The following is an 11,567-nucleotide window of genomic DNA, read 5'->3' on the forward strand; positions in this document are numbered from 1 at the left end:
AATTAAAATTAAAATTAAAATTAAAATTTTATTTATATTATTGATAATTAATATTTATTAATATCAATAATGTTTAAAATGTTATTAATATTTATTTATAGTTATTAGTAATAAAGAATAATTAAGTCAAAGACCTTCCAGCCTAGTGGTAAAGGCTTGGGCATGGCATAGTCATGAACCCGAGTTCGAGCCTGAGAGAGGAGTGTTGGCGACATTTAAGTGGGGCCATATTTAGCCTCCAAATTTGCCAGGGATTAGTCGGGCTTTGGCCCGGACACCCTTACAAAAAAAAAAAAAATTAATATTAATGATGGTTATAATTTACAAAAATAACAATAAACTATCAAAATATTATTACAAATAACGTTTCAATAAACTAATTTATGTATCTAAAAAATAAGATGACTTATTTTCACAGAACAATTCCTTAATAAATTACTTAACATCACGCAATACAGAAATTTGAAAATTGAATTTATTTGATGAACTAAAATAAAAATATGAATATTTTTATTTACAACGAAACGAATACATATGGGCCGGGCTTTCATGGGCTTATCGTCGATCATGGTCACTGCAGATTGAATCGGGAATTGCACGATCCGGTGCACCGCAACACCAGTTGAAGGTCTTTTTGAGCTTCGCGAATTCCTACTACGCTAACAGTTCACATACACTCAGGACAATAATGGAGGAAGCTCAGAATGACAACAAGGATAATAATGGAAGTTTGGTTACAGTTGTTGACGAGACCGATGCGCAAGAAGAGCCAATGGTGGGACCGGGACCCGCCCCGGTCCGTCGCCCAAAGCGTCCGCTTCAGTTTGAACAGGCCTATCTCGATTCTCTTCCATCTGCTAACATGTATGATTAGGGTTTAGGGTTTTTGATACTTTGTGATTTTGAATAATTTAACTTGGCTTGTGCTGTTTGTTTTAGGGATTTGGTTTTTACAGCTGAATGATTTTATTCTATCAAACGCTATAATTTGTTCCTGGACCGAGATTAGCTCGTTTTGGTGGTTGGAACAGTACAATAGTTTACTCCCTTCAATACCCCGAAAACAGAGATACACCAAATTTTGGATTTAAACAAACCCCTTTTTACACTTATGTGAATTCTAAGGCTTGAAGGAAAACTTCATGTAATGTACATTTAAAAGATATTACCAATAAAATTCATTGGCGTTAGACTTACCACATAATCCATATGAATTTTGCATTTGAAAATTATCAGGCTGGACATAAAAGAGATCATAATGAACAAATATTGGAATGGGGGAGTACTCTTTTCTTAATTTTTTATGTCATTGCAGTTTAAATGTAGATTTTTTGAAATTTGGTCGTAAAGCAGTGTTTTTTCATCCCTGCAGAACTATCTGTGATAATCGAGTAACATTTAGATTTTATGCATTGTGGTTTCTATGACCTAACTTATGTTTCTGTATGAGTAACTTGCTAAAAACGTCTATTACTTGTATTGGTTCTCGAACTGGAGTTAGGGCATGAGCAGATCGAGGAAGTTCCTCATGTGGGGACACTCGTGCTCCAGAACTTTAACTAGTTTTTAATAAGAAAATACATGATCAACCCGAGTTTTGAATTGAAATGATTATGTTTAAAAAGTTGCATTCAGAGTTTACAAAAAAGTGAGCAATTAGAAGAGATTCAAAAAGTCGTTTAGCACATAGCCAAATTTTCAAAATTAACCTTCAAATAATTCTCTTTAATCAGACTACATTTGCATACACATGCTTTTAAAGATGCACATTTGAGACGCACCACACCTTTTATCCACGTAGAATCATTGTTATAGAAGTAGAAAATACGAGGCTGTTAATATAAACTGTGGCTTTGTTATGGAACTTCCAACTCTGACTGATGCTCTTTAGTTTTCGGTATTTCTTATGATTGAGTGGGTGCTTCATATACAACTAACTCCAAATCTTAGATGCTCAGTAACATTTTCTCCTTGCAGGTACGAGAAAAGTTACATGCATAGAGATGTAGTAACTCATGTTGCTGTTTCAGCAGCTGATTTTTTCATCACAGGGAGTCAAGATGGTAATATTACCTCTATATGTGAACATTTACGTTAGTTTGTTATCTCACCAAGTAATCCATCCTTGGGATTTTTGTCTTCATATTTTTTTCTCTGCAGTCTGCATTAGACACATGCAAATGTGTTGTTTGTGTGTTCCACAACTATGCCTTACCTTTGACTTTCTATTCAATCACAGTTCTCGATTTTCTTGATCTCTTTCAGGACACTTGAAATTTTGGAAGAAAAAAGGTGTTGGCATTGAGTTTGCTAAGCATTTCAGATCCCACCTTGGGCCTATTGAAGGGCTGGCGGTGAGTTGTGCATATATTCTTTATACTGGAACTAGTGTCCACACTCTACTTGAATAATTTCTAGAACATTTATATTTGTTTGATAATACTACTAATGGACATTATTTGTTAACAGTAGTTGTCACATTCATATGAATATTGTTAACAGTAGTGTGGAAGTTCTTAGGAAATATGAAGTGAAATTAGGAATGGTTAAAACAAAAGATGCAATCTTTATGTTTATATCCAGTTTTATAAATATGTTCACAATGGACCTGCAGGTGAGCGTAGATGGTTTGCTTTGCTGTACGATTTCAAGTGATCGGTCTGTCAAAATATATGACGTGCATAACTATGACATGATGGTCATGTTACGCCTTCCATATACACCTGGTGCTGTTCAATGGGTTTACAAACAAGGGGCTGTCAAAGCCAAGCTTGCTATTAGTGACCGTAACTCCCCATTTGTGCACGTATATGATGCACGAGCTGGAACAAATGAACCCATCATTTCTAGAGAAGTAAGTTGACTTCCACCTGCATGCATCAGTGCTTGGTTGGTTTCCTTGAATTGTAGTCGTTATTTAGTACTGAACTAACATAAAATCGGATTGTTTTTCTTTTTTCAGATACATATGAACCCTGTTAAAGTAATGAGGTACAACCATGCTTGTGATACTGTAGTAACCGCAGATACCATGGGAATCATTGAATATTGGGATCCTACTACACTTCAATTCCCTGAAAGCGGGTATGTTCTGAAGTTCTACAACCTTTATCAATCATGATTTCATTTTGCATAGTGTTTGCCTGGAGACAAGTTTATGAGGCAAAGAGTGACTCTAGTTAAAGTAATAGAGGAATTTTAACCACTCTACTCCCCCAGGGCTCTAGGCGGGGCGGGCGACCCCACTTCTTGGTGGCATATACTGGGTTCGTTTTGGTTTTGGTTTTGGTTTTGGTTGGATATAAAACCTAAAACTTGTCTATATTGGGCTGTCTCTCTGTATTGGGCTAGCCCAGTTTTGTTTTTAGATTGCTTGAAATAAGGCCCATGCCAAGAGTCAGTCGTACGAGTTCCAGATTACTCGGTCTTGAACGCAGAATTAGGATTGTTTTGATTTTTCCGTTTTTCCCGTCTTTCCGTTGTGTGTACTGGCTATATAATGCCTTTCAGCTCTTGAATAAAATTATCAGAAATTTGGTGAGTTGAATCAATTTTGTTATCACTTGTATTTTACAGTCTAGGTGTATTCTCCAGTTTAAGGGAATAGCTAGCCATAAAAAAGGAACTTATAACCATAGAGAAAATCACAAAATGTGCTTTAGAAATATGATCCCACGAAATCAGAGATTATTCTGTCCTAACTCTTAAAGAATAGGAATCTTAACTTCTGCTAACACTAGTTTTGTCAAGCATGTGGGGATTATAGTCTGTTTTGTTCTCAGGTTTCCATCTTCTGTGCCTTGGCTACTTATATTAACGGGTTTTTTTGGCTTTTACAGGGTTAATTTTAAACTGAAAAGTGATACTGATCTATTTGCAATTGTCAAAAGTAAAACTGCTGTTTCTGCTATTGAGGTAATGAATTGATTTGCCATACTGTTTTGTTGAGCAGTAATAGCAATCATAAATATTTTGTGAAATCTAGGATACTTGATGCTTCTGCCATTGAATTGGTTATGTGGGCAGTTTTATTGCACAAACAATGCAATTTATTGTCTTTTTAAGATCTAAAGTTGATCAAAATTGCTATTAATATTTAAATGTCAGTGGTAAGTTCAAAGAAATGATAATGTTAAATATTGGTAGCAATTTTATTTGTCTTCCATCTCAATGCTTTCTTACACCTATAATTGTTTTTGTTCTTACCTTTAGGTAAGTGCAGATGGTAAGCAATTTGCAATCACGTCACCTGATCGTAGAATACGAATATTTTGGTACAGGACAGGTAAACTAAGACGTGTCTATGACGAATCACTGGAGGTAATTTTACTCTTTGCAGTCAGGTTGGCATTGGTTTATTTTGCCAAGTATCTATGGGATAACCAAACTCTGGTTTGTTTAGAATGCTCAAGATCTTCAGAGGAGTGATGTTCCCTTGTATCGACTAGAAGCAATCGATTTTGGGAGAAGAATGGCAGTTGAAAGGGAAATTGAAAAAACAGAAAATGTACCGCAGCCAAATGCACTGTTTGATGAAAGCTCCAACTTCATTATTTATCCAACGCTCCTTGGTATTAAAGTAAGATATTAACCGCTTTGTTTTCTCGAGTTAAATAAACTTTAAGATGTTATTTAATTTGGTTTTGCTTTGAAAACTCTTGGACTAAGTCAATTTTTTGGTGGTAGATTGTAAATCTGCACACAAACAAAGTTGCCAGAATTCTAGGGAAGGTGGAAAATAACGATCGGTTTTTAAGAATTGCCTTGTACCAAGGTGATCAGAGCAGCAAAAAAGTTCGGAAAATTCCTGCTGCTGCTGCAAATGTCAACGAAAGCAAAGAACCCCTGACAGATCCTACTTTGTTATGCTGTGCTTTCAAAAAGCACAGAATCTATTTGTTCAGGTATAACAGTTGGTTACTTTTTCTACAAGTTTAACATATTAAAAGTCAAGGATAAGCTGCCACATTTATCAAGAAAAGATGTCATTCAACTACATGAAGAGATTTACATAATGAAACTCTTGCTTGAAACTCTGCTGTCTATATTTTATTTTGATACCGAACTTATAACAAGCCATTTTGCCTGCCACTTCTTCAGATCATTTCTTTCTTTATTATCGGATTTAAACTCATTTCGTATGATATCTTGTAAGATGTGCTTACATATGTTTGTTCCTATAGTCGGAGAGAACCAGAGGAACCTGAGGATGCAACCAAGGGACGGGATGTTTTTAATGAAAAGCCTCCTCCAGATGAACTTATGGCTGCATCAGATATAGGAAAGTCTGTTACAACATCCCTTCCAGAAAACGTGGTAAGTAATCTTATTGTATTCATATTGCATGTCTTCTTTCATTCCTATACCTGGCTTTGCGGTATTGTCCATCTTAGAGAGATTTAATTTTGCTCTATTCCAGCTTTGCTTTTTAAGCACATAGGTTATCTTGTTAATCTTTATTCTTGATGATATTTCTTGTACCAGATTATGCACACAACACTTGGCGATATCCACATGAAGCTGTACCCAGAAGAATGTCCAAAAACTGTGGAGAACTTTACCACACACTGTAAAAATGGCTACTATGATAATCTGATATTTCATCGGGTTATTAAAGGTTTTATGATACAGACTGGAGACCCCTTGGGAGATGGAACCGGTGGGCAATCTATTTGGGGAAGGGAGTTTGAAGATGAATTTCACAAAAGGTAACACTTGAAACAGCTTCTTATCCCCATTAGAACCAGATGTCATTTCGCCTACATGGTTCTACCAGAGGCAGCAATCAAAATAATTTTCCCTCCTAAAATGGTTGAAACTTAGAATATAAAGGACAATAACGATGATAGGAGATGTACATTACTTGCCCAAAACAGGAAAGTATTAAAATATATGACTGCCAGGTGTGGTATAGCTATATAACTAAGGGTCTGTCTGTTACCAGCCTAATGAGCTTAATGGGACTTGCAACTTATTTCATCACTTTACATGACTGTTTGGTAGTGGCTGAATAATATAGAAAGTGTCTTATTCAGTAAGCTTATAGGGAGAGCTTTATGCAGAAAACCATGTTTTTTGCAAATCTGCCTTCCCAATTAAAAAACACGCTGCATCCATGGGAAACCAACTAAACATCCCCTAAGCTACAGTAAAGTCTTTATGTGAATGGAAAAATACTTGTTTTAGCCCAAAACAAATTGATACCCTAGGAAAGTAGGATCATTAGTTTCTGAATTCAGTGTTTTCAGCAATGTCAGGTCCTCTTGTTTACTATTGGCCAGCTCAGTGGGTAAATGATGCTAGATAACTCTTATCCAATTCTATGTTTTTGGCTTATATGCTTAATGGTTTGAGCTTGGATTATGGAACATTCTTGGCATAGGTTGGGTTATTTATGTTAGGCCTCCAAGAGTAACTTCTAAGATCAGCTTTCTCTTTCCATTCTGTCGGATGTAGCATCTTGTTTGCATTGCATAACAATTTATTGGTCGTTCTGCAGTTTAAGACACGACAGACCTTTCACTTTGTCAATGGCAAATGCGGGCCCAAACACCAATGGGTCTCAGTTCTTTATCACGACTGTGGCTACACCATGGCTGGACAATAAGCATACTGTTTTCGGCAGAGTTATAAAGGGCATGGATGTCGTTCAGGTATGTGCCAACTTTCCCCAACTGTATTTGCCCTTTAAATGTTAAATCTTGAAGCTCTTGAATATTTGGTATTGAGTTCTGCACAACTTCTTCTCTGAAAATAAACTTGTGTTTCCAGGCAATCGAGAAGGTGAAGACAGACAAGGGAGATAAACCATACCAAGATGTAAAAATCTTAAATGTGACGGTTCCAAAGTCATGAGTAAAGGCTGTATGTTGTAGCTGATGATCTGTATAATGTGCTGCTGGCATTTGACCAAATTCAAAGATTCCAAGTCAGGTACATGTTTACTTAACTACACTCTCTGTTTTGTTAATTGAGGTGTTATGTTCTCATATATAAGAGAATATGATTCCAAATACTGCTCATCAACTAATACCTACAGAAAGCTTGTACTCGGATGTTTGAAATAAATTCTTCTTTCTTGTTTTTCCTTAGATGGAACAAATTGCATAATAGAAACTGGAATGCCATTTTAAGAATTTGGAGGATTACATGATTTTGCAGAAGAATCTGTCGTTGACTACTAACAAACAACCATACAAAATGATTGCACTGGCTATCATAAAAACATTTCTTGCTTTCCAAATTAAGTTTTGATATTAATTTTTCTTTCTTGGGCTTATGTATTTCCTCTTTTAAGGATGCTCAAGAATTTCAGCATGAACATGGTGGAGCAGAGTGATCTTGTGACTTGAGCAGAGAGAAGAGCTCCAGACTATTTGACAATGGTTTTGTAATTTATGGCCAAGAAAGAGATATCCCTTGGCCTTAATTAACAGACTTACGGCTAACAGTTTAAAATTTGTTCTAAAAGAAACAAGTAGTTTATATAGCTCATATCTGTGTTGGTTTTGCTTTATTTTCTCCTGTTTGGGGAAGTAGAATGAGAATTTTCCTCTCTTCAGAAACTGGTTTTTATGTTCAGTTTGTAGATGAAGAAATCAACCATTAACGAATAACTAAGTTTTCTACATTAAAAGTCTGTTTTGCACCAATTAACTCATTAGAGTTTGGTGGTTCTTTTCTGGAGATCTTTCATGCTGGTTTTCTTTCTAATCATTCCATGGATGCTTTTCATCATTTTCTGCAGATAACTAGTGTTTAGGTCGATACAGTTTGAAGGATTTCTCAAATGGTAGTTTGTATGCATATCGTCTGAGATTCAAATTCGTATAGGTTCTCGGCAATATGATTCCAATTGAAATAAACAACTTAAAGATTGGTTTCAGCTACTAGTTTCTTTAGTTATGTTATGTGCCGGTGGGTGTTGGTTCCTTTGGTGGTGACTGGTGACGTTGGCATTGATGGTCTCGATTTTATTGTTCTTTCATTTGGAAAAGCTTCAACTCAACATTTTGATGCTTATATTTCTTGTACAAACTTTTATGTTATAAATCATTATCAACCCTCCTTTTCTCAATCTTTTCCTACAACCCCAATTGACGCATTGAATTAAATTTGAAAATATCAAAAACCCAGTTCTCATTTATTTTTTTTGTCTGGATTTCCCAATTATGCCACAGGAAAAAAACCCCAATTATGCGTTTTGATGGTTGCTCAGAAGATTAAATAATTAGCCTCAAATCTTTGGCATTCATTAACTGGTAAAAAGGATGGACCATATCATGTAGATATAAAACATATGCTGCTAGAAGATAAACTGGATGGATCAAATCTGAGAGAAAAGCCATTGCTGCAGTCAGATTTTAAATTCTCTACTCGCTCCTAACATTTCATCTCATATAAATGATACGATAAGACCAAATGCATGGACCAAACAATTACAGCTTCAAAACAACAAAACCATATTCATGGAAAAATCCATGTTACGAACAAACTGAAGCAAACAGAAAACAATAAGTAAATGTATCGAATCAAAACCACTTTGATTAAAAATCTCAGATCTTCAACTAAACCTTACATCCAAGACTATGCATGGTCTCACAAAATTCAACACAGTAAAACTAAAAACAATACCAAAAATCCATAACAAAAGATGAAACCTTAGTATGATGCTTCAAGAGAAGAGACAGTTTGATCATAACCCTTTTTAGTCAAATAAACTGAAACCCATATCCTGCAAAAAGTAATATATATAATGAAACATGTCAGAAAAAATACAAGTCACAGATATATAAACAAAGTATATTCGATACCAGAACATTGAACTACAAAGTAGTGTATAAAAGAGCTTACATCGTCAGACTCTTCCTTCTCTTCGACCTTCTCCTCTTTCTTTGTCTCAGCAGCAGCTGCTGCAGCAGGTGCAGCACCACCACCACCAGCTGCCGCAGCAACTGCAACACCACCACCACCAGAAGGAACTGATGCCAACTTTTCCCTTCCTGCCGCAATCAATTCGGTAATATCTTTACCCTTGACCTCAGACAAGAGCAATTCAATTCTATCTTCATCAGCATCGGCTCCGACTGTACATCATCAGTTTCTAACAGTTAAATTTGGATGTCTACCATTTCTCACAAATCAAGCATCAACAGTTTTAACTGAATCAGGACTATAACATCTAGCAGTAATGTACTTCAGCAACATGTATGAGCAGAAAAAGTTATACATTGACGTAAATCAACAACAATTAATAAAAAAATTAAATAATTATCATAGGCAACAAATATACCTATGTTGGAAAAATCCCACATTGTTGGCAACAATAACAGAAAGCATAGCATCATGACTTGCATAGCATAGCAAAACAGTACTTTGCTCTAATTGTTCCAAATCATCCACAAGCACCGGCTCAAAACTTTTAAGTTATAAAGCTCAAAAGGCAGTTCCACAACAATCATAATGCAAAACCATATTCACTACGAAGTCAACTCATGAAAAATATAACTGTGATCAACAATTTGTGGGTTTCATCAAACATTCAAGTGCTTTTACTGACCAAACCAGCAAGAAAATTCACATTTATATTTTTCAACTTCATGAAAAATATAACTGTGATCAACAATTTGTGGGTTTCATCAAACACTCAAGTGCTTTACTGACCAAACCACCAAGAAAATTCACATTTTGATATCCTAATTGATGTGAAGGATATGAAATATAATAAGGCAGTACCCATTAAGAACATATTACAATGCATTGCTAGTATGTGCCAAAACAACGAAGCAAAATCATGATCATCGAATATGACTAAACCCGCAAAAAACCTCATATATGAATCCCGATTGGTGCTAAAAGCATCAAAACCCAGTCTTAATCACTCACAAAACCATGTCGTGATAGACTAATAAGTTGGTATAGATATCAGGAAAGATATCAACTTTTATACGGATACACAAATTAGAAGACAAGCAACTAGGATCATCCACAAATTTACTCGATAGTTTGTACGTAGCTCTCAAAGTTGACAGTCTGAAGGAGTTTACAAACTAAAAGGCATACCTGAACCGAGAATTTTTTTCAAATCGTCAGCAGATGGGCTGGTGTTACCTCCCAACAGAGCCAACAAATACGCAGCGACAACCTTCATTCTGGCATAAAACAAGTAACAGAGTCGATAAACAAATCGCATCTCGTCACCAAACCAGAGCCCCATACAACAACCCCCATTTCCACTCAAACACTAGCACAACCTCGTAAATTTTCGGAAAAACGACAGACAACCACGAGATTACGTATTATACCAACGGATTTCTCATCGAAAATCCTGAAATTAGGTTTTTCTAAATTTTGACATTCACGTGTTACCCTGATATTGAGCCCTAATATCGATAAACAAACGAACCCTAGTTGGGAACGCCGAGAAGAAGAAGATACCTGCAATTTGTGTTACAGCCGCTGTCTCTTTTGCTTCCTTGGTGTGGGCGTTAGGGTTCTGGAAACCCTAACTCTTCTTATAGGAATTTTAACAATGCTTCCTTCCGTTGGTTGCTTATTGGGCTTCCCTTTGAGCAGTAATAATGGGCTGGTCCATAGTTTTAGCCCATTGTATTTATTTTCTTTTTGCGAGTTTTTAATATAACGAATTTAGATAGCAATTTATTTATTGCTTTGTAAATAAACACATGTATAATTACTCGATTTATTGCTCATTCTTAGGTAGGGTGTATAAAAACCCCTCAACCTGTGAAACACGTCTAACCCAACTGAATCCAACCCGTCAATATGGTTGAAACCGGGTTAGCGTAATTCAAGTCAATCCAAACCGTCAACTCATCGCTATTGAGTTAGCATAACTCAACCAACCTGCAGTTAATGTATACTATTTCGATAAAATTATATATATGTACATACATAATATTTGCAGCCATTATAATTTACGGCCCAAAAACTATATACATATATTAGTTCAATTTACGGTCCAAATTCTAAAACCAAGTCAAAAATAAATCCAACTAGGTCATTCGCTCTGCAAGCTATACAATAGTCGATCGATACGCCTCAATTTCCCCTCTTACTAAGACTACAAAATGTTCTTACACGAGTGCATGGAAACCTAGTTCGAGTGTTGTTGTGTGATGCCAATTATCGATATACACTTTAATATATGGTTCTCTCTTGCGTAGATGTTTTTGGAAGTTGGAACCACAAATATTTAGAAGTTGCTTTATTTTTTTATATAAAGTTTGTTTTCACTGCATAAGTGAAAATATAAAGTATGTTTCAATATAAAATTCGAAGTAGAAGTATGTTTTCAAACTGGAAGTTGGAACCATATTTTTTTGTTTTCATTGCATAAATGCTCTTAAAGTTTGTTTTTATTGCATACAAAATTTTAATATGTTTCTTGTAGGTTGTAACTCTGTAATTTTTAATCTTATTTTCTATGTATAGGAGCAATGAAAAATACTTTTAAGTCCCCAAAAATCCTTAGTCAGTACAAAGCTATATGATAGCAACTCAAACAAAACATGTCTAAGAAAAGGGAGGTAGAACCTCAAACGTTT

At 35.5% G+C, this 11,567-nt stretch overlaps 2 protein-coding genes across 4 annotated transcripts; one reads left to right on the forward strand and one right to left on the reverse strand.

Moving 5' to 3' along the window:
• Positions 1-621: 621 nt before the first annotated feature.
• Positions 622-7,599, forward strand: LOC112521651 (peptidyl-prolyl cis-trans isomerase CYP71). Of its 3 annotated transcripts, XR_003070104.1 has the most exons (15): positions 622-864; positions 1,978-2,063; positions 2,266-2,354; positions 2,615-2,854; positions 2,963-3,084; positions 3,840-3,915; positions 4,213-4,320; positions 4,403-4,579; positions 4,687-4,904; positions 5,184-5,316; positions 5,485-5,569; positions 5,632-5,708; positions 6,500-6,653; positions 6,772-6,933; positions 7,298-7,599. XR_003070104.1 is itself a non-coding variant. In XM_025130633.1 (13 exons), exons 1-13 carry the CDS (start codon positions 689-691, stop codon positions 6,853-6,855), a joined length of 1,887 nt encoding a protein of 628 aa, XP_024986401.1. In that variant the 5' UTR covers positions 626-688; the 3' UTR covers positions 6,856-7,276. The 3 variants fall into 3 exon arrangements, 1 of the variants encoding a protein (XP_024986401.1); XR_003070103.1 differs by having other exon boundaries at positions 626-864; positions 5,485-5,708; XM_025130633.1 differs by lacking the exon at positions 7,298-7,599 and having other exon boundaries at positions 626-864; positions 5,485-5,708; positions 6,772-7,276.
• A 923-nt stretch (positions 7,600-8,522) lies between these two features.
• Positions 8,523-10,497, reverse strand: LOC112521199 (60S acidic ribosomal protein P2). The gene is made up of 4 exons (XM_025129913.1): positions 10,438-10,497; positions 10,063-10,151; positions 8,854-9,086; positions 8,523-8,734 (listed from the first exon to the last, which is right to left on the reverse strand). Exons 2-4 carry the CDS (start codon positions 10,148-10,150, stop codon positions 8,708-8,710), a joined length of 348 nt encoding a protein of 115 aa, XP_024985681.1. The 5' UTR covers position 10,151; positions 10,438-10,497; the 3' UTR covers positions 8,523-8,707.
• Between the last annotated feature and the right edge of the window lie 1,070 nt (positions 10,498-11,567).

The sequence above is a fragment of the Cynara cardunculus genome (genome assembly GCF_001531365.2).
Source record: "Cynara cardunculus var. scolymus isolate 2C chromosome LG 11, CcrdV1, whole genome shotgun sequence".
NCBI classification, from domain to species: domain Eukaryota; kingdom Viridiplantae; phylum Streptophyta; class Magnoliopsida; order Asterales; family Asteraceae; genus Cynara; species Cynara cardunculus.